This window comes from Pseudophryne corroboree, chromosome 2 (genome assembly GCF_028390025.1).
Source record: "Pseudophryne corroboree isolate aPseCor3 chromosome 2, aPseCor3.hap2, whole genome shotgun sequence".
In the NCBI taxonomy this organism is placed as follows: domain Eukaryota; kingdom Metazoa; phylum Chordata; class Amphibia; order Anura; family Myobatrachidae; genus Pseudophryne; species Pseudophryne corroboree.
In genome coordinates this window covers 899,221,178-899,248,860 of record NC_086445.1, presented here as the reverse complement: position 1 = coordinate 899,248,860, position 27,683 = coordinate 899,221,178, and the positions used below count along the sequence as shown (strand labels likewise).

The 27,683-nt window shown below is 43.9% G+C and overlaps 1 protein-coding gene across 2 annotated transcripts in view; it reads right to left on the bottom strand.

Annotated features, from left to right (window-relative positions):
* The window catches only part of MNT (MAX network transcriptional repressor), a 147,211-nt gene that overhangs the window by 30,197 nt on the left and 89,331 nt on the right, over positions 1-27,683 (bottom strand). The window contains exons 3-4 of one of the 2 annotated variants that reach the window (XM_063956032.1): positions 17,066-17,107; positions 16,060-16,171 (exon numbers count right to left, since the gene is read on the bottom strand). In XM_063956032.1, the coding sequence (XP_063812102.1) occupies positions 16,060-16,171; positions 17,066-17,107 (154 nt within the window). The remainder of the gene's footprint in view (positions 1-16,059; positions 16,172-17,065; positions 17,108-27,683) is intronic. The other variant, XM_063956033.1, reaches the window with a different exon arrangement.

Below are 27,683 nucleotides of genomic sequence, written 5' to 3'. Positions count from 1 at the left end.
AGTGCAGGGGAGAGCCTGGGAGCCTTCCTGACCAGCGGAGCTGTGTGAGGAAAATGGCGCTGTGTGCTGAGGAGATAGGCCCCGCCCCTTTTTCGGCGGGCTCGTCTCCCGCTCTTTAGTGGATTCTGGCAGGGGTTAAATATCTCCATATAGCCCCCGGAGGCTATATGTGAGGTATTTTTAGCCAAAATAGGTTTTCATTTGCCTCCCAGGGCGCCCCCCTCCCAGCGCCCTGCACCCTCAGTGACTGCCGTGTGAAGTGTGCTGAGAGGAAAATGGCGCACAGCTGCAGTGCTGTGCGCTACCTTAAGAAGACTGAGGAGTCTTCTGCCGCCGATTCTGGACCTCTTCTCGTTTCAGCATCTGCAAGGGGGCCGGCGGCGAGGCTCCGGTGACCATCCAGGCTGTACCTGTGATCGTCCCTCTGGAGCTGATGTCCAGTAGCCAAGAAGCCAATCCATCCTGCACGCAGGTGAGTTCACTTCTTCTCCCCTAAGTCCCTCGTTGCAGTGATCCTGTTGCCAGCAGGACTCACTGTAAAATAAAAAACCTAAGCTAAACTTTTCTAAGCAGCTCTTTAGGAGAGCCACCTAGATTGCACCCTTCTCGGCCGGGCACAAAAATCTAACTAACTGAGGCTTGGAGGAGGGTCATAGGGGGAGGAGCCAGTACACACCACCTGATCGTAAAGCTTTACTTTTTGTGCCCTGTCTCCTGCGGAGCCGCTATTCCCCATGGTCCTTTCAGGAACCCCAGCATCCACTAGGACGATAGAGAAAAAATAATAATAATAACAATAATTAAAAGAAAAATTAATAACAACAACACCCGTGAACCCTAACACTGGGTATACACAGCCAGACACCCAGCAGATATTGTGGGAATGCACCAAGATATTTCACAGTGTACAGGCCACGATTATCTGCGTCCCTCGCTTGGGGTGGAAATATTTCCCCGTTCCTTCCCTCTGAAAGAACACGAGAAATGCCGACGTTTAGGGCAGGGGAAGCCTACACCACCCGATGAAGGGTACTTGCAGCTCCCAAATTATCGCTTCTGTCGGACATGCCTGACATCGCACCAACACACTGTATAATCCACTGATATCGGGCAATCAGATAATTGTATAAATGTATACCCAGCACATGTGAATACTTGCAAAACACCTTTGAACCTTAAACGAATGTTAGGAGAACCAATCCTAAAGTTTCCTCTTTTTTCCCCCTGCTAGGCGCAATATATAGCTATATTATTTATTTCAACGTTTAAACAAATCAGCTATTATCTAAATTGATTCAGAACTTTGAAATGAAACCTCAGCTTTAAGAAAAAAAAAAAGATTTATATGAAGATTTCACACTTGTTGCCTTATGAGTTACCCCGTGCTTGGTACATAGTTATTCAATCCAGACTACTGATTTACCATACTAGGTAACAGAATGCAACAAAATGAAAAGCCATTTAAAACAATGCTGGAGAAGGAGAACAGCACTGTGTTCAGAATAAGAGAGTTTGGTCATTTCAAAGTCAGACGTCTGATCTCCACTGCTGTAAAATGTGACGTAATGTACGGCCCTGATAAATGACACATACCATAATTCCGCTACACACCCCTCCATCTCTCAAGGGCAATGTCATTATTTGCCACCCGTTGCACATTCTGGCTGCTTGGATGGAGGCTGTCCTTCCAGCTGTGCTGAGTGGCACTCCAAAATTATTATCATGTACACAATATATACAAAAAAAAATATTTGGAGTGGGGGAGGGGAAGGTTGGAATAATTACGAACATATTCCCATAGGAAAAGGGGGTGGATTGCCAACTCTGCACCAGTTTACAAAATTATCAAAATACTATAAAAAATAAATCTGGTTTTAGAGGCAATTATTCATGAAGAGACCCAGCTAATTTCATATCAGAAATTCATCCCTGAGCCCCCTCACCTAAAGCAGCAGCATTTTGCCCTAGAGAGGTTTTGCCTAGTGTTTGTCATATTAGCACGCTAGTAGTCTAGCTTTACCCACTAGACAGCACAGATCTTATCCTCAGCCACGGTGCCTGTGTTACACAAGCAATTCCATTTTCTGCAGCTCTGAGATATGCGCTCAGTGATTTTCTCCACCTTTTTCCTGAGCGTAGTGGAAATCACTGCGTTATAAATACCAGATATATGTAATTTTCCTTTTTGTTGTATCCTCTATGCAGTTTGTGACACAAAGTAGAGCCTAGAATCACAGAACATGTATACAATACCAAATAGCCACACTATTTCCATATACCCAATACACACAGAATAGGTTTCTAGCAATGATGGTTACAGAATAACCACTGTATCGCCAACATACAGTTAACTCTTCGTTTAGTATACTCGCTGGAAATGGATGCTTGATTAGGGATAACTTTAATGGATAACAAACGGTACTTCATGGAGTAGCATAAGATGACTTATTATGTACTCCCCCCCCCCCCCCCCCACCATACAATCGACTTGTAACTCTACATTCTAGTCAAATGCCTGTTGATAAAGCAGAGGGTCTCCTTCTCTCTCAAATAATGATAATAAAAGAAAACAGTTATGTTTTAGCTACAATAAGAAGCAGATAAAAAGGGCAATGGATGGCATAGCTAATGGCTGTGTTGTGTGCAGACATGTAAATCCTCACAATGAGTCTATGGAGAGCATGAAGTTGTATTACATATTCCATTGGAGGAATCCCAGCGCGTTTCCAGGGAGACAGAAACGAGATATTGCCTTGGAAACTGCCTCGGCTGAGTTACTTCTCACAGATAAATACTGCATCAATATAGGTCCAGCCTGTCTGGTGAAGACATTGAACACTTCTTCCTCTAAGGCCAGGTCACATTTCAGTAATTTCTTCGGCCACAACTGGACGGTGCTATACCATAGAGAAGCCATGTATAGTTCTCTTAAGGACTAAAGGAAATAGTATACGAATCACAGCTTCTTCTTTTTTTGCACTACATTTACAAATGTTTATGTTCCTTAAAGGTCAGACAGAACATGTTTTAAAACATCAATAACTTGAAAAACACATGTCCTGCAAATACATTAAGGTATAAACACTGTATTAAAAACTGTTCATACATCAATTGTATGTGGTCTTGTAGAAAGGAATCCCTCAGTTAGAACATTCAGACAAGCAGAAAGCAGTGCACGGACAGTGCAGTGACAAATTGTAGTCCTACATCAGAATTTCTGAGCACAAGCATGTGCCATTTTAAGGCCCGGGGGATTTAGAAAGACTGCAAAAACTGATCTGGACTAGCAAATTAATTAAGAATGCTGCTGCCACCAGCCTTTATTCTCAGGGGACAGCTAATTCCTCTCCCTCTTACACACCCTGTAGGCTCTACACTCCAGCTGAAATCACGTCCATCCACACAATGGGGGTCATTCCGAGTTGATCGCTAGCTGCCGTTGTTCGCAGCGCAACAATCAGGCTAAAAATCTGCATTTCTGCGCATGCGTATGCACCGCAAAGCGCACGCGCAACGTACGGGTACAAAGCCCGTTGTGGTTGTGCACAGGTTCTAGCAAAGTTTTCAGTCGCACGGACGTCCGCAAGAAGATTGACAGGAAGGGGGCATTTCTGGGTGTCAACAGACCGTTTTCAGGGAGTGTTTGCAAAAACGCAGGCGTGTCTGAAAAAACGCAGGTGTGGCTGGGCGCTCGCTGGGCGGATGTACGACGTCAAATCCGGACACGAATAGGCTGAAGTGATCGCAAGCGCTGAGTAGGTTCAGAGCTACTCAGAAACTGCACAAACTGTTTTTGCAGAGCTCGGCTGCACAAGCGTTCGCACTTCTGCTAAGCTAAAATACACTCCCCAGTGGGCGGCGGCATAGCGTTTGCATGGCTGCTAAAACTAGCCAGCGAGCGATCAACTCGGAATGAGGGCCAATGAGCCTTCTCCATTGGCTGGAGCTGCAGGATGGCTGTTTGTAGTCACCTATCTGTCTCCTGATTCTGCTTTGCCTTCTAAGCTAAAAGCCTTGTGGAAGTGATGAGGTGGAAGTGCTTAGCCTGCAGGTGAGACATCAGCTGTGATTTCATCCTGCCAAAAGCAGGTCATCAGTATCTGGGTTTTGTTTTATAATAATTGGGGTGGATGGGGAAATGTATAAAAATGGATATAAGATCAAGCCATAGGGCCAGATGCATCATCACTTGGAAAGTGATAAAATGGAGAGTGGAAAAGTACCAGCCAATCAGCTCCTAACTGCCATTTTTCAAACACAGCCTGTGACATGTTAGTTAGGACCTGATTGGCTTGTACTTTTTCACGCTCCATTTTATCACTTTCCAAGCGATGATGCATCTAGCCCATAAGACCAAATGCACGTATTGCTTTAGTAATACACAGTAACGTGTGTCGGAACATTTGTCATAAAACATAAGGGATGGAGAGGATTAGTGGCGCAGAGAGGCTGCTTTCCATGGTCAGATTTTCTTCATGTGACCTGATCATAGGGGGGGGGGGGGGGGGGGACTCTCCAAAATGCAAGATCATCCACTTGACCCAGATAACAGTTTGGTAGAGGTCATCTAAGACTCCACACAGCTGGGATTCTGGTTATGAGGATTTTAAATGCCGTTTAGAGACGCCTGACATGAGCGTAACATAAGATTTATATCACGTCCACACTTACAAAATAAAGTTATTAAAAATGTGTTACATGTAACTGTAAACTTAATATACAAAGAAGGTTTAAAAACAGATATATTAGCAATGGTAGCCTGGAATCACTGATGACAGGCGGTGGGGTATATCATTTAAGAAAATATAAAGAAAAATATAATGTTTTGCCACCCTTTTGTTCATTAATAGAAATATACATCTGGAACCTATATCAGTTAAAGACATTTGTGTAGGGTGATCATGGAAAACCAACATGTTGGAAATCCTTGATTCGCAGTTTCTGTATTCTCCCCCCCCCAAAAAAAAACAAACAAACAAAAAAAACCCCAAATAATTGTAATTGACAATCAGGGATTATTAACGTGCAGGATGTTTCAGATTCCCCAACAGATCTCTGATCATCGATGTCCGCGCCGATCTGCTGTTTTGATTGCTGATCAACGTCTGCAGAACAGGAGATTGCAGCTCTGATGTATGAGCCGCATAAGTAGTTAAAGTTGTATTGTAAGACTAGAATGCTCACGCTGTAAACAGGAATGTGCTGTGCTAAGAACTAATTGGCTATTATCACTGTAACGCGTATGGTCTCTCTTATTTTAAAAGCTATAAAGCAAGATAGTCACAACTGAGGGCAACTATGAAACTGGTGAAAAAAACAAAAACAGATTGGAAAAAGAAAAGCAAGCATGCGGATAAATGCTGAAGGTTATTGAACTATCTGTGCACCAGTTTTCATAAATGTACTCTGGCGACTCATGTACTGGAGCCGTAAAAAGAATAAAACAAAGTGTCATAGCTTAATAGGCAGTGGGTGGGTTATTCAACCTGTTGCTAAGCAACTAAACAAACACAGGGAGCTCCTGACTTTAGATGGCCTATATTAACTGCAGCCACACTTGTATCTCAGCACTGCTCTGTTACACACACAAGCCTTGTGGCGCCAGTAGCAAACGTGAACGTTATCAGCCCAAGGATCAGCTTTTTTGAGTCTTGCTACTTTTCATTCCCTTTTTGACAGTTCAAAAAAAGCCTGCCTGGTCCCGGTTGTATAAAACATAGAGAAAGATGGTGTTTAAAATTATTATGTGATCTATGACAAACAACACAAGGGAATATAATGCTTGAAAAGTTCAATTCGATCACTCGCTATCGAAACAGAGTGGTTAGAGAGAAACAGGCCACTACCCTCTATGCAACAGGCTGAATCATTCCAACAAAAAACAACAACCTTCAAGCTCTAAATCGATAACGGTTTCCTGAACACTGAAAGTCTGGCATCCAGAAAGTCAGCAAACCTCAGGCAAATACTAACTACAAGAAAACTTCACTTGTTCCAAGAGGTCATTCATAAGTGGACAAAGCCATGCAGGAGACTGCACGTCTTCTAATAATATATCATTTGGCAAGTAGATCTGAAAAATAACAAGTCCAGCATGTATTAGGTGGTCTTCAGTCTCTCTAGACCCATTACTCCTACATTACAGACCAGTAAGTGGCACAGACAGTGAGCAGATGACCTTCTGTGCATTTAGCCCCAAACATATAATAATAATAATAATAATAATAATAATAATTAGCAGATATAGCTTATTAAATAACCAACCTTCATTTAGTGTTCACTCTAGGGTGAACAGCGGACAGGACATTTCTCTGTGCCCGTCTGAAATGGTGGCATAGCCACCGGGAAGGTTTGTCACTCTTGGGGATGTGCCCAGCGTTTGCGGAGATGCTGGACTGCCCTCAAGCTCTCTCTGCACTGTGAATAGATACCATTCACAGCTATTCACCAGCGGTAAGCACTAAACCGCAACTTGGCCCACGGGTGGGAACAGTAGAGGGCAGGCTGTTTTAGCGGAACGCCTCCATAAAGGCAGGGTGCATTTTGTCAAATAAAGTCAGGCAGGGTGCAGTTCTCCGCGGGAACACAATTCCTTTTTGGATAACCAGAATTTTACCAGTGAACCAGTTTGGTTATTAACGTCAAGTAGGATTTAATTTCCTAAAACCAGATTTAAACTACTCATTATATGACATTGGAAAGCTCTCATGAGCAGGGCCCTCTGCCCTCACTTAAGCCAGGTGCACACTATGCAATTTTTTCCAATTATCGGTCCAATCAGCCAGTAATCGGATAGCGTGTATGCAGAAGTGTTTTTAACGATAAAGCTCCTAAATGGGTGAATGATATCGCGTGTACTGCACTATATTGTTCCTGACCTCCCGAACCCATCTTAGAGATCAAAATACACACACTCATCCGATAATCACTCCATCGGAGTGAAGCATTAAATTGGATCAGGATACACACACAGCCCCCCCCCCCAAACAAACAAAAACAAACAAGGGCTTCTATCCCCGTATCCTAAGGCATTATACAATTAACCAGTTTTAGAAGAAATCAGTACATTAATAAAATATTAACTATAATCGGTAACGCAATGTATTACTCTATTGGCAGCTAGGCAATGGTGATGTCAAACTGACGCTTTTCGCTACACATTTAAAGCGCATCAGGTAAATGCTCCATTGAAATTGTATTTCTGTAACTGCGGATCTCCTGACACAAGTGCTTTAATGGTTTTCATTTGCTGACAGCAGCGTTTGGACAAATATGAAGAGTGCTCAGTACAAATGCACATAACTGAATCAATTATGGGAGCACACCCTGCTAGAAATAATATTTTTAGGAGGTGGCTTACTTAGCCGCAAGCTCCCACTGAAACCTTGTGTGATGTGCTTCCGTGCACACTTTTGAGTATTACGGTAAGTAAACCATTGCAATTATTTATGAAACAATGTATCTTACCAGCAACATCCGCAGTCACATAGCGTTCGGAGCCTACACGGCCTTGTAGGTGCCGCCGAGTTGGGTACTACAAGCCGTTCTCACCCCTAACTTGCACCGCAAATTTTTGTCCCAAAAAATGCTGCACAAAGGCTTTTATTTGATGAAAATAATCTTTCCCTTAAAACACATTTTAAGGCCTGGAAAATGGTGGTCATTTCTTAAACCCTGGCTCTCCAAGGGAACACAAAATAGTTTTATAAGTGGGCACAGAAGTATAAAAGTTAGTTGGAGTATAAAACGGAGACATGCCCTGGAAAAAACTAAATGTTGACGATAGATTAAAATGGCTGAACTTCAAAACTTTCCCATTCATTGCCGTTCTCCCTCCCACCGTTATACAGCTACACTTGCCTACCACCAGGTGTAATCTATGCACAAAAGTGCATTAAATGTATTAATTCCATTCAATGCCACTCTCTATGGCGCCACCCATGCTGTAAAACCATCTTGGCCCACGTTTTAAAGATGGCATTTTAATAGAGGAGAGCAGTGTACTTTGTTTCTTCTTCATGGGAGGCAGTGAACCATTTCCCAGCACAAATAGCTTTCAGAGTTTTATTCAACATTCAAAATATTCAAACTGCACAAATTTTACACAACAGTTAAAAAGAAGTTTCAAATCTCCATTTTACTTTCCCTCCACATTAAAAGAAATTCCTAATGTCCCCATCCCTCTTCATTCCGTACATCAGGAGGAGAAAGAGGAGCCTGGCATTTCCCCAGCTATTTAACACAGCCACCCACGTGCAGAATGAAACCTTTTTGCCGTTTACGCAAACGGAATACTGACACCATATTACTGTGGGATCTGATTCTGTAGCAGTAAACAGAGCTCTCAACGCCAAGATCCACAGCACATGCTATCCTGCCAGAGACCACACGCATTCAAGTAACACATTAGTTAAAGCACTTTAATAGTGTAACACTGGGATCCTACAAACGGAGAACTATTTCTGTTTTTTAATAGCACGCACTGGGTGTTTTATTTTACAGTACAGAATGCTGTCTCTGCATTGGGAAAGAGATCAAAAGTCGGCGTTAAAAAAGCGCTATGCTAGCTCAGTCATCATGGTTGCTGAATATACATGTACCTTACAATATCAGCGGAAGACAAATAGGGAGAGATTTATCAAAGCTTAGAGAAAGATAAACAAACTAATCAGCTCCTGTCATTTTAGAGGCTGTGTTTGAAAAATGACAGTTAGGAGCTGATAGGCTGGTACGTTATCTCTCGCCAAGCTTTAATAAATCTCCCCCCATAGTATGATATGCAGAAAATGACATGAGTGCCACCACTGACCTAATTTTTCCATAAGTGGAGGTAGAAGACTCTGCTGACATCCAATCCAGAACATGATAAAAGTCAGACTTGCTTGGAAGGAACATAATAAAAAACTTAAAGTGAACCTGTCACCTGAAGCAGACAGAGTATTACAATACATTATTAGCCTTTAAATTACCATTTACTAGATGCTGACTTTCATAACATTATATTTAGGTTTCCAATCCAGATATTGTTCTGCCCCAAAGACGGTCTGCAATGAACTGAATGACAAGATGGTCGGTGTGTACAAAGAGAGCTATTCTCAGTCACAAAATATATTCAATATCAACAACCTGCTTTCTGCTGGGCTGCTTGTGAGGCGGCTTTTTCTGTAAGGCAGCATGCCTTTTATCATGTGTTCCTTTACATTTTCATGACGTAAGATACCATAATAAAGCATAGAGTACATTACAGGATGGCATACTCAAAAGGCACCATTTACTCATTTACCTGGAAATCCCAAATGTCCTTGCCCCTCATCTACAATATATCGCATAAGATACTTTTTAATAGCCAGAAATAAATAAAATCCAAATGGGTGATGCCTAAATATTAAACTATAATCAAAATGTAAAAAAATGTCAATGCCATTGGCAATTTGTCTGAACCGATACCCTGCTGAATAGTTTCTGTAGCTTCTATAAGCTTATCACAGCATACCCACCAGTGACCAGAGAACCTTCCCCCAACTTTGGCAAGGTAGCTTCTATATAAACCCAGGCACGCACAGTTTTGGGCCTATTACATTTATGCCCAGATTGATCAAACCATGGAGAATGATAAATTGCATGGTGATAAAGTACCAACCAATCAGCTCCTGACACAAACACAGCCTGTAACATGGCAGTGTGGAGCTGATTGGTTGGTACTTTATCACTGTGCAATTTATCACTATCCAAGGCTTGATAAATCTGGGCCTTAATTCTCTGTGCAAAGCCATCAACCTGAACCAATATCATCAGCAAATATCTGACTGACCATCAAATTAGCGCTTTCATAACTAATCAACTACACTTCATCAATTGTTGTAAACAGCCAGTCTTTGGTTTTCTAATTTACCAAGCCAGGCTAATACACTCAGAAGCGTCTACTCTACAGCATAATATGGTCTCTCAGAAAAAATAGGTCGAGTTGACCTATGTTTAGGAAATGATTAGCCAGCTTCTAACTGGAAATATTGTTGCACAATTAAGAAGTACTCGCATTGCTTCATCATATTTAAGTGATTGTACTGGAGACGTAATGAGCATAAGGAGTAATGAGTAATAATAATAAGTTGCATTTCAGGGTGTATCCTGCAGGTGGCAGCAATATCTGTCCTTGTGCCAGGATTGTAGCGAGCTCGGGACTCCGCCCACCTCTGCTGACCTCAGACACGGCAGCAGCACGCGCTGCGGATCTCGTGCGGCCGCTCGCGCCAGATACATCCTTGATCACTAGACAGTTACAAGGGAGGAGGGGGAGAAAAGAGGTGGAACCAAGAGCCGGTGACGTCAGCGTACTCGGGGTAGCCATGTGCTCTATGCGCACGTGGGAGTAGGGCGGAGATCACGCACGCGCTACGCGATTTCCCCCCCCCTTCCTCCTGCTCTCTGCGGGGGCGCGCGGGCGCGAGCCCCGTAGTAAAAAAAAAAAAGAAAAAAGAAGAAAAAGAAAAAAAAGGCAGGGGCTGGGAATGTGAGATCCAGGAATTGGGCGGGAGAGTAGGAGGAGGAGGGAGGGGCCGCAGTGTCACCACCGCCGCCCGCCTTGTAACGCTTCGCTCAGACACATGACAGGGAAAGGGCTGCACAGCTTAACTCCGTGCCGTCCTAGTCTGTCCTCTATGAGTCTAGCTTGCTGATTTGGAACTACAAGTCTCCGCAAGCCCAGCCACGCAGGCCATGCTTGGTATTGCAGTTCCACAACAGGATGCCACCAAATCCAAACTATTAAAATAAAAAATAAAAACACATGCTGGGTGGGGAGCCTAGCAACCACATAGGCGATAAGCGTCTCCTTAGGACATTAGTGACTAACAAAATTAGAAGCACATAAGGGAATACCCTGAGTTTACGGAGTGGAAAAAATCTCTTGGTTTCATGCACAGCTCTATTTAATTATTTAGAGTTTTCCACGCGTGGTAACCCATGGATTCCGTGTAAAACCCAGAGTTGCATTTTAAACACATTCCTTGCAGGTCCTGAGGCGCCTTCGGGGATACAGAACCTAAATTAATAGATCCGAGCTGACAATTAGCCGCGGGGTTTATTATATATGTATATATATATATATATATATATATACATATAATGTACACTTTACATTATATGCACAGGACTGAACGTTAGGTTGCGCAAAACTAGCTTTCATTTTCTAAACATTTTATGGACAATTCAATTCAGTCGCCATGTGTGAAACACTATGGAGTCTATGTACTAAACCTTGGAGAGAGGTAAAGTGGACGGAGATAAAGTGCCAGCCAATCAGCTCTTGACTGCCATGTTACAGGCTGTGTTTGAAAAATGATAGAAGCGGATTGGTTGGTACTTTATCTCTCTCCAAGGCTTAGTAAACAGACCCCTAATCACAGAAAATTGCACAGACCCAGAGCATTATCTCTCATATCCCTTTCACATCGCCAATGCCGGATCCCACCCGGGAATTGGAAACGGATCCTTCCCGGGTAGGATCCAGCATTGGACGCTGCTTCTGGCTTCCCCCGACCCAGCAATATGCCGGGCGAGTTGCCATAGCAGTGGGGGGCGGAGCTGGCAGCGGAGACAGCACTGGGAGAGGACATAATCTCTGCGCTGCCTCTCCCTGTTGTAGTGAACGGGTCCCGTTTATGCTGCCATTGATCTGGTATTCAACATGGGAATAACACAGCTTTATTCCCGGGTTGAATTGCCGGGTCAGGTGACCCGGGATTTCAGCTATGGCGCTTTCACACCGCACGCTGACCTGTGTCGGGTCGATACCGGGTTATTTGTGCGGTATGAAAGGGGTATCAGTGGGGGCCCGACACATAATCAGGACTCAAAGGGTACAGTAGAGATGGGCATTACAGTACAATGCAACTTGCATGGTCTGATGCCATTTAAGCAGATATTATTTTCCAAAACAGCCATTGGCTGCTTCCCTCTGCTATCTTGTAACATCAGAGAAACACTTATTGTTTCTCTGTGTAACCAGCCGACCAAACAGGCAATGGGACACTGCATTGGCAAGTGCATACACACTTGCCGATGAAGGGGGAAGCGATGGAGAATTCAGCAGTGCCAACCAGAAGACATCACTAATGACTGTGGGAGCACGCCAATCGGACATACACACTGTTTTGATTCATCATTTTGAATTGCTGATACGTCAAATCGGGTAGATATTGGCGTAGTGTGCACCCGGCATTACAGTAATTTTTCTTTACATAAATAAAATATATTGAAACATTTACTCCTCCTTAAATAACCAGAATCCAGCCTGCTAATACATTACTGCTGCAATTTTCAGGACCACAACACTGGCCAATCACTAGCTAATTAGAACTGATATATGGCAGAATTAGGATTTCCACAGTTAACATAAAGATACTAATTCACCGAAGGCTTCTTTAACAGAAGGTCTGATGTCGTTAACTCTAGAAAGCGTGACTCAGAAAGCCGTCCTTGGATAATTAATTCCTACCCCCACACAGCTTTAAATTCAGAGCAACATGACACTTGGCAATTGTTGGCATGTTAGTTAGCTGAAGGATACCTGTTCGTTTCAGACACTAAAAGAGCAGTATATGGAATAGATGCAGTTAAAGCCAGATCTATTTTTACTACACAAAACCAAACAGCCTGAAAAAGAAACAAAATATTGCTGAAACACAAATGAAAAGCTAAACCATGCTAGTTTGTGCACAATAATAAAACCATCTGAAAACTATAAGCAACACGTAATACAGTTATAGAAAATCTGAGCAAGTTTATAGTTTTTACTTTTCAATATCAGATTAGTGCTATTGGAAAGTGCAATGATAAAAAAACCTTCAAATTCTGGGGGTCGTTCAGACCTGAACGCTTGCTAGGGTTTTTTTGTACTGCTGCGAGCAGATAGTCGCCGCCCATAGGGGAGTGTATTTTCGCTTTGCAAGTGTGTGATCGCATGTGCAGCCGGCCGGTACAAAAAAAGTTTTGTGCAGTTTCTGAGTAGCCCAGGACTTACTCAGCCGCTGCGATCACTTCAGCCTGTCCGGGGCCGGAATTGACGTCAGACACCCGCCCTGCAAATGCTTAGATACGCCTGCGTTTTTCCAACCACTCCCAGAAAACGGTCAGTTGACACCCACATATTCCCTCTTCCTGTCAATCTCCTTGCGATAGGCTGTGTGAACGGATTCTTCGTACAATCCATCGTTGGGCAACAATCCGCTTTGTACTTGTATGACACGCCTGCACATTGCGCAACAAAAAAACCTAGCGTGCGATCAGGTCTGAATGTTTGTACATTAATAGGTCACTATTTTAGCGTATAACTGACATTGGGCCTTATTGAGGTCGCATCACAAACCGTCCTGTTTGCGATGCGGTCGGGTTGCATTAACTGTGAACGCCTCTGCGTGACTGACAGGCAGAGGTGTTCGCGGGGCGGTAGTCGGAGATGGACCATTGCGGGGGCGGTGCAAGGAAAACGGGGCGGGATGCCGGTGTGAGGTCACATGCAGCAGCTCTTAACGAAAAGATAGCGGCGGCTCCTATGCCAGCAGGAGGATTCTATAGTTTTTGCGACCACGCACTAATTGCGTTGCATCGCAATTAGAGTGTGGTCGCAGTTGGTGGTTGGCGTGTAGCATGCTGGGCCTTGCCCTGTGATAGCCTGCCCCCAACATGCGAAAGAACGGATTGCAAATTCTGCTTTTTAGCAGTATTTGCAATCCAAACTGAATAACTCGCATCGTTTTATAACAGTAAAGCCTTAAAACTAATGCCAAGACAGAAGGTAAAATCTTCTATTTAGTAAAAACAAACAAACCATGCTCTACCCCTAATGAAGAAAAAAAAGTACTGGCGCCGGCTGAAATTCAAAAGCACAATATATAAAAATATAAAATATATCTTTAATAAATTTATCTGGGAGATTTTCTTATCTCACAAAGGTAAAACAGCAACAATAAAAATGAACACTGTAGGAAACCACAAAGAATTAACCCTTTCAATTTGAATGTCCACATGGGATTCCTAGGGGACTTTATCCGGAAGCAAGTCTGGTAAAAAGCTATATATGAAATTACTTGTGGGCAAATGTGGATTAGTGTCCTAGCCAGGAACTGTGGACATTCAAATTGAAAGGGTTAATTCTTTGTGGTTTCCTTTTTCTTCTTTATATATATATTTCTAAGGGAATTGACCTTCCCTGTACAGGCTGCCGTTGACAGCGCACTCTATTTGTATATTTATATTGTCTACCCCTAATGACATGACAAGAGAGGCTATAAAGTGACACTGACTAGAAGGTGTGTGTTAAAATCCTGATGTTACAATGTAAATGAATCTGTGTGGAGTCGAGACAACGTGCTGGATGTAATGGAGTCCGAGTTTGCCAGACGTGCGGGATGTCAACGAACTCAGACTTATTTTTAAAGGGGCAGTCACTTACAAGGCATAACCATGCCTTGTAAATGACTGCCCCTTTAAAAAAGTCCGAGTTCAGTCAGCATCCCGCACGCCGGGCAAACTCTGACTCCATTACATCCTGCCCAACATGTTCCTGGAACTATTGGAAAAGCATGGACCTTGATGGGTAGCTACAAGGTATGTAAAGAATAATTTTAAGTGTGTCACTGATTTTCTACTTTCTAAAGTGTGTTGGTAAAGTTTGGTCTGCACTGCATAGTGGTAGCATCACCACAATACGTATTTCTGTAGGATTTGTTAGTTACGTGTCACTGTAACCCCTTAAAAAGATGGAACTAGCAATTCTAAATATGTCTAAAGGTCCACTTAGAAGGAAAAATAAAAGTTTACATCTCTGCCTTTTCCAGTTTGCTTAGTTACCTATTGGTGCTGCCACTATACTGCTGCATGAGAATTATTGCGCCAGGGGCACCGCTGGCACATAAATAGTCACAAGACTATTCATGTGTCTGTGTGAGAGCAGCAGGAAACATTGAGAAGTATACAAACATTCCAAGCAGTGAAGGGTATTTCACACACTAATTGCTGGCAATTCCACTACTCTAGAACACATTTATAATATAGTTTTGTTGGAGCAAGAAAAGAATAGAAGTAGAGATTTGGGCCAGGGACCCCACTACTTCAGTATCGTGGTTGATGACATGCAATAGTTCTATGCATACATTTGCAGATTCCATCTAGGAATAAATACACAGAAAATGTGATAACAGTCTATTATAACACCATTTACCAGTCAAATGAGCTCTGTAGCATAATTACTTGATCAGGTTACATTTAGTTTGTTGGATACAAAAATATTCCTACAAACAGGAAACATGAGTATTCAATATGATATAGGATTTCATAGTTTATTACTGTATTCAACCACTGCATATTTATTTGGCAATGGATGACAAATGGGAAGATTTAGCAAACCTTCTGAAGTTATCAAGTGGAGGTGTTGTCCATGGTGGCCAATCAGATTCTAGCTATCGGTTATCTAGGGGAGGCATTCGATATCCCGGCTGTCGGGATCCCAACAACTATTCTCCCTCTTGGGGTGTCCACGACAGAGCAAGGGGCTCTTTTGCGCTCACTTCCCTGCCGGCATTCCGGCGCCGGGATATCATAGTACACCCGTTATCTAGTACATTCTGGAAGATAAACTAGCATCTGGTTGGTCACTATGGACAACATCTCCACTTGTCCTATTTAGAAGGTCTGATGCATCTCCTCCCATAGGTTTTTAAAGTACTGTAAACACACAGACACATCCTTATGAACCACATGTATACTTTCAATAAGTAACAGTGGTTGATTTTCCAAATGATGTCCTATCTGTGCCCACCATGTGGCTGAAAAGGACCAAATGCCACTGGACAGGTGAGATAAAAGCTCTAAGGGGAGATGTATCAAACCTTCTATAGAGGACAGGTGGAGAAGTTGCCCATTAGCTATAGAATGTACTTGATAAATGATAACTGGAAGCAGATTGGTTGCTGAGGACTACTTCTCCGCTAGACGGTTTGATACATCTACCCCCTAATGGACCAGATAACACTATGTATTGATGAAATATGTGATTCCTACCTGTATGTATCTCAGAGCACTTCTTAACACGCTAAGGTTGGAGGTCTTCTTGTCATCTACGTTTGGGATGTTCCTCTTTAGTGTCTCAAAGCATTCCTTGAGGTGTGCGCGTCTGTAGAAAACATTACACACAGATTAGTGATACCATTTATCAGAATTATGCAATATATAACAATTATCCTAGCTATTCGATTAACAATGTACATGCTACCGTATATAATTTCCACAGTGATTGCCAACATGTGGGTTTAATATTGGTCGCCAAATTTAGGCTAAAAAAAGGGAGAAGTTTTGTTTTCATCCTATGTATATTACCAAGAACATACCCAGTTATTATACTGCAACTGAAAACACCTTGAAAGGGTACCTGTTTTGGGTATGTGGCATATAACCGCTGTGAAACCTTTACCTAGGTGTAAATTATCTGGTTGGGATCCAGTATTTCCGGCCCATTTCCCTGCCAACAAGCTACCTCTTGTTGTGTCTGGATGGAGGAGATTTCCAAGTGCGCTACAAACCACCCCAAGTGTAATCATACATATAACTACAAAGAAGGACTCTCTTTCCAAATGCCGCAGGCAGCTATCTACCTCTAGGATTGTGGAAACCTCAGAATAGGGGTTTATCACCTAATAAAATCCACTGGGCAATACGGCAGTGTGGTTATAAAGTGACTAAATCTAAGATATGGACAACTTAAGTGTATAGGGCTCCAAGCTATGGTAAACATTACATGGAGGAGATAATGTTCAATTTATGGTTCAGTAAATAGTAGAGAGACCTAGAGAAGAAGGAAGAATTGGAGTTTTGTGTGCCTATACTTATGCTCAATCTGTGTGTGTGAACTCAAACATACTAACTGTTTCAGTAGTATGAAAGTAAATGGGCATAATAAATAGTTTGTACTTTATAAGAAGTGTAGACCAAATACCATTTGTATGGGCCTGACTATCCACTGAAATCCAGTGGAAGAATATAGGAAACAGGGCTTGGACTACATACACACCTGTTTTTCTCCAGTTTATTATGGACTTCCCGAGTGCCAGCCCTGCATGCAAAAGAAAAAAAAATAAAATTTAAGATGCTATTAATGGAATGCTATTAATGGAAATCTCCTATATTACCTAACGGCACTAGAACCTCAAGTATTTTCTTTGCTTAATTAGGTCTAGTACAGGGGTATGGCAATGGCAGGCATTTATGCCATTTCTCTGTGCAACTTTGTTGTGTGCTCTAATGTATATTCAAACTTCTGGCCACACCACCTAAAACTGTAATGATTTGCCATGTAGTGACAGAACTTGCTACCTCCCACCCTATTTTATTATGAAAGGTGTATCATGAATAAGAGTAACAGGAGGGCTCTGGGAGGAGATAATGGGATTAGATAAAAAATCAAAACACCTACATATAAAAACAGGTAAAATCCTATAATAAGCTTGTTATTATTCATTTACCACTAAATAATATTTACAATAGACAAATACAAAAAACGAAAAGTAATCACTGTATGACTGCCTGTAGTGTATCTACGGTAGCATGTCGGCTCTGAGCTAGGTCAAAGTTGGGCAGTAATGGATTAACACACGGGCAGTTTATGACGGCACATTGATACAGTTTAAGTTGAGCACAGCACTCAATGTGAACACTATATTCCAATTATCAAAGGCTGGAAACTGAAAGTTGGCAACAGTTAAAACTAAAATGTATACATTTGTCCCTTGACCTTACTGTATAAGGAGTCAGATCTTGTATAATGCTCAGGAGCATTAGATTTACGTTTTGTGATAAATATCTGGAATAGTCCTTGTGTAAAATGTAACTTGGGGAAGAATCATGGAGTTTGCTAGTTTTTACAAATAGAATACCAGATAGCTACACAGGGCAGATTGTAATGGCACCTGACATTTCCAGAGGTGCTGGATGCCGGCTGATCTTGGATCTTCTTTTAAAGGGGCAATCACTTACAAGGCAAAAACATGTCTTGAGTGCCTTTTTAAAAAAAAGTCAGAATTCGTCTGGCAACCCGCACCACCGGCCAACTCGGATAGCACTACATCCCGCCCACAGTTTTTATCCCACTAATCTATCAAAAGGAAGCCATATATGGATGCAAGAGAAATATACACTATACAACCAGGTTAGAGGACTAACCATGAGAGCTATTCAATGTGGATTATTCATTATTGGTCAGGTCATTAAGGGGGCGGGGGCTATTATTATATCTGCTGTAATAAAACCTTAGTGCTAGGGTGGCACAATGCATGATTGTGCATTCCCGTGGGTCGAATACAATATCTTCTGGTCGGCCATGCTGCACAGCCAATCAAAAGATAATGTATGCAACCCGGTGCAGTGTACCGAAGGACGGAACAAGGGATAATTTCATTGTTCATTACATCGTTCTGGTGTGTACGGCCTGTACAATATGTCGACTGGCATATCGGCTGGGTACACATCGTTCTAGTGTGTACCCACCATTAAGGTGCATACACACAGTGCAATGTATTCTTGCGTTTTTGACTATATAGTCAAAATCGCAAACAAAGTTAGCACATATCGCACCATGTGTACACAGCTTGTGATACCGATGCGCAGTCCTGCGGGATCGGTATAGCAAGAAAAAATAGACTGTGCAGGCAGGGCAATTTTGACTATATTGTGTACAATCTAGTACAGAGTATAGCTAAAAATGACCATAGTCAAAATCGCACCGCGTGTATAGACAATATTGGTGCTTCTGGGCTCTGGGGGAGTTCAGGGGAAATTGCATAGTCAAAATCGGGCATAGTCAATATCTCACCGTGTTTATGCACCTTTAAGGTGTGTACACACGGTGAAATCCTTGCTATGCCCGATTTTGACTATGCGATTTCCCTTGAACTCCCCCAGGGCCCAGATAGCACAGATTTTGACTATCTGTACTTTCAATTTTGTCTATGTTCGATTTTGACTAAGTGACAATTTTGACTATACTTTGTTCTAGATAGTACACTAGATAGTCAAGATTGACTTGCCTGCACAGTCTATGTAGCCTTACGATACCGACGCCACAGGAGTGCGCATCGGGATTGAATCGGTATCGCAAGCTGACTAGCACCTTGAGATATGCACTAACTTGTCATAAGATTTTGGCTATATAGTCAAAATCTTACAGATTTATCTCACAGTGTGTACACACCTTGGGGGAGATTCAAATGTTTGAAAAGTCGGTTGGGTGTCTGTTTATTCCTATTAGATTGTTTTTTCCTATCTAATAGGAAAAAACAGACACCCAACCGACTTTTCAAACATTTGAATCTCCCCCCTTGAGTCCATTTTATATCAAATCTATTTTACTTACTGTAATGCATGAGTCTTCATGTATAAATGCTTCCCAGTCTGTAGTTTAAAATGGTCACTAAACCTCTAGTTTAGATACAAACCATTAAGGTAATATACATTAATCAGTGTTAACCTAACATTCCACTACATCTCTTTACTTTTAAAAAGTAAAGCATTACCTCAATACTCCATTACAGACAGTTGCAAAGCCCCCCAATATTAGGGCAGGGATCTGATACAGGTCAAAATGCGGAAAGAGTTGCTGTGATTTCACAGTCCCTGTATATAAAAAAGCCAGCCCACATGGTATATTTATGTCAGCAAGTCTACCAAGCTGTCATACATAGGGGGATATTCAATTGTCCCCATAAATTTGAGCGAAAAAAATGGGGTATTATCACAATTTTTGTCCGATGTTTCACATTGGGCTATTCAATTATACCGTTTTTTTAAGTGCTAAATTTTTCCAGTTTCTCGCAAAAACACATAGGATCCGGGATAAGTTCCTGGACTTATGTGTTTTAGCGATAAAACAAGGCTGATAAGGCTGGTTATCGGGGATCTCCTGGCATCGGAAACACCGCAGCTAACTGAATATTCCCTATGGTCTGCTTACTTAAAAAGAGAAGCAACTCCCTGCTAACATGGAGTCCCGCTACAGAGGAGTGGAAGGGGTGGTCTTCAGGTTGCCGACTGTCGGGATCCCGGCGCACAGTATGCCGGCGCCAGAATTCCGACAGCCTGCATACCGACCGTTTTTCTCCCTCGTGGGGATCCACGTCCCCCCTGGAGGGAGAATAATAAGAATTTACTTACCGATAATTCTATTTCTCGTAGTCCGTAGTGGATGCTGGGAACTCCGTAAGGACCATGGGGAATAGCGGCTCCGCAGGAGACAGGGCACAAAAGTAAAGCTTTAGGACTACCTGGTGTGCACTGGCTCCTCCCCCTATGACCCTCCTCCAAGCCTCAGTTAGGATACTGTGCCCGGACGAGCGTACACAATAAGGAAGGATTTTGAATCCCGGGTAAGACTCATACCAGCCACACCAATCACACCGTACAACCTGTGATCTGAACCCAGTTAACAGCATGATAACAGAGGAGCCTCTGAAAAGATGGCTCACAACAATAATAACCCGATTTTTGTAACAATAACTATGTACAAGTATTGCAGACAATCCGCACTTGGGATGGGCGCCCAGCATCCACTACGGACTACGAGAAATAGAATTATCGGTAAGTAAATTCTTATTTTCTCTGACGTCCTAGTGGATGCTGGGAACTCCGTAAGGACCATGGGGATTATACCAAAGCTCCCAAACGGGCGGGAGAGTGCGGATGACTCTGCAGCACCGAATGAGAGAACTCCAGGTCCTCCTCAGCCAGGGTATCAAATTTGTAGAATTTAGCAAACGTGTTTGCCCCTGACCAAGTAGCTGCTCGGCAAAGTTGTAACGCCGAGACCCCTCGGGCAGCCACCCAAGATGAGCCCACCTTCCTTGTGGAATGGGCTTTTACAGATTTTGGCTGTGGCAGGCCTGCCACAGAATGTGCAAGCTGAATTGTACTACAAATCCAACGAGCAATAGTCTGCTTAGAAGCAGGAGCACCCAGCTTGTTGGGTGCATACAGGATAAACAGCGAGTCAGATTTCCTGACTCCAGCCGTCCTGGAAACATATAATTTCAAGGCCCTGACTACGTCCAACAACTTGGAGTCCTCCAAGTCACTAGTAGCCGCAGGTACCACAATAGGTTGGCTCAGATGAAACACTGAAACCACCTTAGGGAGAAAATGAGGACGAGTCCTCAATTCCGCCCTGTCTGAATGGAAGATCAGATAAGGGCTTTTACAGGATAAAGCCCGCCAATTCTGACACGTGCCTGGCCGAGGCCAGGGCCAACAACATGACCACTTTCCATGTGAGATATTTTAACTCCACAGATTCAAGTGGTTCAAACCAATGTGACTTTAGGAACCCCAAAACTACATTGAGATCCCAAGGTGCCACTGGAGGCACAAAAGGAGGCTGTATATGCAGTACCCCTTTTACAGACGTCTGAACTTCAGGTAGTGAAGCTAGTTCTTTCTGGAAGAAAATTGACAGGGCCGAAATTTGAACCTTAATGGACCCCAATTTTAGGCCCATAGACACTCCTGTTTACAGGAAATGCAGGAATCGACCTAGTTAAAATTCCTCCATCGGGGCCTTACTGGCCTCGCAACACGCAACATATTTTCGCCAAATGCGGTGATAATGCTTTGCGGTTACATCCTTCCTGGCTTGACCAGGGTAGGGATGACTTCATCCGGAATGCCTTTTTCCTTCAGGATCCGGCGTTCAACCGCCCTGCCGTCAAACGCAGCCGCGGTAAGTCTTGGAATAGACAGGGTCCTTGCTGGAGCAGGTCCCTTCTTAGAGGTAGAGGCCACGGGTCCTCCGTGAGCATCTCTTGAAGTTCCGGGTACCAAGTCCTTCTTGGCCAATCCGGAGCCACGAGTATAGTTCTTACTCCCCTCCGTCTTATAATTCTCAGTACTTTTGGTATGAGAGGAAGAGGAGGGAACACATACACTGACTGGTACACCCACGGTGTTACCAGAGCGTCCACAGCTATTGCCTGAGGGTCCCTTGACCTGGCGCAATACCTGTCCAATTTTTTGTTTAGGCGGGACGCCATCATGTCCACCTTTGGTTTTTCCCAATGGTTTACAATCATGTGGAAGACTTCTGGGTGAAGTCCCCACTCTCCCGGGTGGAGGTCGTGCCTGCTGAGGAAGTCTGCTTCCCAGTTGTCCACTCCCGGAATGAACACTGCTGACAGTGCTATCACATGATTTTCCGCCCAGCGAAAAATCCTTGCAGCTTCTGCCATTGCCCTCCTGCTTCTTGTGCCGCCCTGTCTGTTTACGTGGGCGACTGCCGTGATGTTGTCCGACTGGATCAGCACCGGCTGACCTTGAAGCAGAGGTCTTGCTTGGCTTAGGGCATTGTAAATGGCCCTTAGCTCCAAAATATTTATGTGAAGTGATGTCTCCAGGCTTGACCACAAGCCCTGGAAATTTCTTCCCTGTGTGACTGCTCCCCAGCCTCGCAGGCTGGCATCCGTGGTCACCAGGACCCAGTCCTGAATGCCAAATCTGCGGCCCTCTAGAAGATGAGCACTCTGCAACCACCACAGGAGAGACACCCTTGTCTTTGGTGACAGGGTTATCCGCTGATGCATCTGAAGATGCGATCCGGACCATTTGTCCAGCAGGTCCCACTGGAAAGTTCTTGCGTGGAATCTGCCGAATGGAATTGCTTCGTAGGAAGCCACTATTTTTCCCAGGACCCTTGTGCACTGATGCACTGACACTTGGCCTGGTTTTAGGAGGTTTCTGACTAGTTCGGATAACTCCCTGGCTTTCTCCTCCGGGAGAAAACACCTTTTTCTGGACTGTGTCCAGGATCATCCCTAGGAATAGAAGGCGTGTCGTCGGGATCAGCTGCGATTTTGGAATATTGAGAACCCAACCGTGCTGCCGCAGCACTATCTGAGATAGTGCTACCCCGACTTCCAACTGTTCCCTGGATCTTGCCCTTATCAGGAGATCGTCCAAGTAAGGGATAACTAAAACTCCCTTCTTTCGAAGGAGTATCATCATTTCGGCCATTACCTTGGTAAAGACCCGGGGTGCCGTGGACAATCCAAACGGCAGCGTCTGAAACTGATAGTGACAGTTCTGTACCACAAACCTGAGGTACCCTTGGAGAAGGGTAAATTGGGACATGTAGGTAAGCATCTTTGATGTCCAGAGAGACCATATAGTCCCCTTCTTCCAGGTTTGCAATCACTGCTCTGAGTGACTCCATCTTGAATTTGAACCTTTGTATGTAAGTGTTCAAGGATTTTAGATTTAAAATTGGTCTCACCGAGCCGTCCGGCTTCGGTACCACAAATAGTGTGGAATAGTACCCCTTTCCCTGTTGCAGGAGGAGTACCTTGATTATCACCTGCTGGGAATACAGCCTGTGAATGGCTTGCAATACTGTCTCCCTGTCTGAGGGAGACGTCGGTAAAGCAGACTTTATGAAACGGCGAAGGGGAGACGTCTCAAATTTCTTGAGACGGGCCCCCACCGTGCCTGAGTCCGCTTGTAAAGCCCCAGCGTCATGCTGAGGACTTTGCGGAGGCGGGAGAGGGCTTTTGTTCCTGGGAATTGGCTGTTTGCTGCAGCCTTTTTCCTCTCCCTCTGCCACGGGGCAGAAATGAGGCGCCTTTTGCCCGCTTGCCCTTATGGGGCCGAAAGGACTGCGCCTGATAATACGGCGTCTTCTTAGGTTGAGAAGCTACCTGGGGTAAAAATGTGGATTTTCCAGCCGTTGCCGTGGCCACCAGGTCTGTTAGACCTACCCCAAATAACTCCTCCCTTTTATAAGGCGATACTTCCATATGCCTTTTGGAATCAGCATCACCTGACCACTGTCTTGTCCATAACCCTCTTCTGGCAGAAATGGACAGCGCACTTACTCTTGATGCCAGTCGGCAAATATCCCTCTGTGCATCACGCATATATAGAAATGCATCTTTTAAATGCTCTATAGTTAGTAATATACTGTCCCTATCTAGGGTATCAATATTGTCAGTCAGGGAATCCGACCAAGCCACCCCAGCACTGCACATCCAGGCTGAGGCGATTGCTGGTCGCAGTATCACACCCGTGTGAGTGTATATACATTTTAGGATATTTTACTGCTTTCTGTCAGCAGGTTCCTTAAGGGCGGCCGTATCCGGGGACGGTAGTGCCACCTGTTTAGACAAGCGTGTGAGCGCTTTATTCACCCTAAGGGGTGTTTCCCAACGTGCCCTATCCTCTGGCGGGAAGGGGTATGATGCTAATAACTTTTTAGGAATTAACAGTTTTTATCGGGGGAAAACCACGCATCATCACACACTTCATTTAATTCCTCAGATCCAGGAAAAACTACAGGCAGTTTTTTCTCACCCAACATAATACCCTTTTTAGTGGTACTGGTATTATCAGAAATGTGTAAAAACATTTTCCATAGCCTCAGTCATGTAACGTGTGGCCCTACTGGAAGTCACATTCGTCTCTTAATCGTCGACACTGGAGTCAGTATCCGTGTCGGCGTCTGTATCTGCCATCTGCGGTAACGGGCATTTTAGAGCCCCAGATGGCTTTTGAGACACCTGGACAGGCACAGGCTGAGTCGCCGGCTGTCTCATGTCATCAATCTTTTGTAAAGAGCTGACACTGTCACATAATTCCTTCCATAAGTTCATCCACTCAGGTGTCGACTCCCTAGGGGGTGACATCTCTGTTACAGGCAATTGCTCCGCCTCCACCTCATTTTCCTCCTCATACATGTCGACACAACGTACCGACACACAGCACACACACAGGGAATGCTCTGATAGAGGACAGGACCCCACTAGCCCTTTGGGGAGACAGAGGGAGAGTATGCCAGCACACACCAGAGCGCTATATATATATATATATATATATATATATACACAGGGATAACCTTATATAAGTGTTTTTCCCCTTATAGCTGCTGTATTGTTATACTGCGCCTAATTAGTGCCCTACTCTCTTTTTTTAACCCCTTTCAGTGTAGTAACTGCAGGGGAGAGCCAGGGAGCTTCCCTCCAACGGAGCTGTGAGAGAAAATGGCGCCAGTGTGCTGAGGAGATAGGCTCCGCCCCCTTCTCGGCGGCCTTTTCTCCCGTTTTTCTGTGGAATCTGGCAGGGGTTAAAATTCATCCATATAGCCCTGGGGGCTATATGTGATGTATTTTCGCCAGCCAAGGTGTTTTTATTGCTGCTCAGGGCGCCCCCCCCTAGCGCCCTGCACCCTCAGTGACCGAAGTGTGAAGTGTGCTGAGGAGCAATGGCGCACAGCTGCAGTGCTGTGCGCTACCTTGGTGAAGACAGGATGTCTTCTGCCGCCGATTTTTCCGGACCTCTTCTTGCTTCTGGCTCTGTAAGGGGGCCGGCGGCGCGGCTCTGGGACCGAGCTCCGAGGCTGGGCCTGTGTTCGGTCCCTCTGGAGCTAATGGTGTCCAGTAGCCTAAGAAGCCCAATCCACTCTGCACGCAGGTGAGTTCGCTTCTTCTCCCCTTAGTCCCTCGATGCAGTGAGCCTGTTGCCAGCAGGTCTCACTGAAAATAAAAAACCTAAAACTAAACTTTCACTAAGAAGCTCAGGAGAGCCCCTAGTGTGCACCCTTCTCGGCCGGGCACAAAAATCTAACTGAGGCTTGGAGGAGGGTCATAGGGGGAGGAGCCAGTGCACACCACGTAGTCCTAAAGCTTTACTTTTGTGCCCAGTCTCCTGCGGAGCCGCTATTCCCCATGGTCCTTACGGAGTTCCCAGCATCCACTAGGACGTCAGAGAAAAATAGCGTGGCGCGCGTATCGCACCACCGTGCCTGAAGTGTGGCGAGCGCAGCGAGCCCGCAAGGGGCTCATTTGCGCTCGCCACGCTGTCGGTATGCCAGCGGTCGGGCTACCGGCGCTGGTATGCTGGTCGCCAGGAGCCCGGCTGCCGGCATACCATACCACACCCGAGTGGAAGAGAGCACAATGGAATTAGCTAAGTTTAATCACTCAAGTTATTTCATGTATATTATTCAGCTCAGCATTGATGAACTGGAATGTCAAGTAGTGTCCTTACTTGCGTATCAATTGTCATATTTGTTATCTGATCTGTTAACATCCAGTTACGTTTTATATTGGTTAGTAAAAAACAAACAAACAAACAAACATTGGGATACCACGTGTGGCCAGTATGGCGTGTAATGTGAAGGCACAATTCATCCACAAGAATGTCACTCAACTGTTGCCTGCTTGAATTCTCAGGCGACATTCAGAAATATTCCATAACTGTTCATTTAGGTTCAGATTTGGTGACTGAGAATGCCATGATCTACGGATAACATCAGGGTCGCTCTGTGGATATGGGGGTACGGTCTGGCCAAAAGAAACTCTGCAACTTTTTCATTAGTTTATGCACCCATATAAAGCATTTATTTCAATGAAAAATAATTATTTATCTTTTTTTTTTATTGCCGTGACCTCAAATGACCCCTTTTTCGATGTTTTTTTTTTTACATTTTTCATTTCATTCCTTCACAAAAAAATGCATAAATCAACCATTTGACACCTTGTAAAAGTGTCCAGCACTTTCCCTGTGTCAACTAACAGCATTCTATATGGTCCTACTAATGAAGTCACTTTTTTGGGGTCCAGAAAGGCCTCCCCACATTTTCATGTTCTTTTGCAAGTGCACTTTTTGGACAAAATTCGCACACCGTCACTGCTAGTAGTGCGAAATGCCATTTCTAATTAAATTGTGCGACTCTTGGGTGCATGCAGGAAGGCTAAGTGTGCCAGTTCACCTAGACGAGTTTGCCTTCTGAAAACTCGCACCTAATTGAATTCCCCCTAAAAATATGACATTATAACTATAACGCAAATAACCATGCTTTATATCAGTGGTATGCAAAAGAGCATCTCTAAATGCTCAGCATGACCAATCTTCATATGGAAGGGCTACAGCCTCATAAGCCCACAGCAGGTTCTACTCCTGAGTATTATTGCTGACCTTGTGCTTTTAATAACTATTTCCATGCCAAAGCACATGTCATCTCAAGGCAGTTTAATGATCTCTGTGTACTCCAGTGATGTCCACAGTCACCAGGACTCTGTCCAGTAGCACCATCGGCATGTGGTGGAACGGGAGATTTGCAGCATGCATGCACAGCCAGCAAATCTGCAACAACTGCGTAATGCTGTCAGGTCACAATGGACAATAGAAACTCTAAGGAATGTTTACAGCCCTTTTTTCAACCCATTCCATACAGAATTCAGGCTGTTACACCAGCAAAAGGGGTCCCAACCAATATTAGGCAGATGGCCACAATAATGTGCTGAATGCATATATATGTAGGAATGTGGTATTATTTATATGTATATACATATTACAAAACTAATTCTTTGATCTGTATATTAATCTGTTTTACCAACTTACTACATTAAAATCATTCATATAGAAAATATGTATTTGCCCAGATCTGTGACTTTGTGATTCATTTGCTAACGTGCTGGGCGGAGTCACAATGCTGGGCGGAGTCAAGTCACAGATCTGCCCAAATATATAGGAGAGAATAGGAGTACACACTGGCCAAATATATAGGAGAAAATAGGAGAACATTTAACAGTACATGGTGATAACAGTACATACATACTGAGCGCAGGAGAGACAGCAGCAGCAGGTTAAAGCTCCGTATA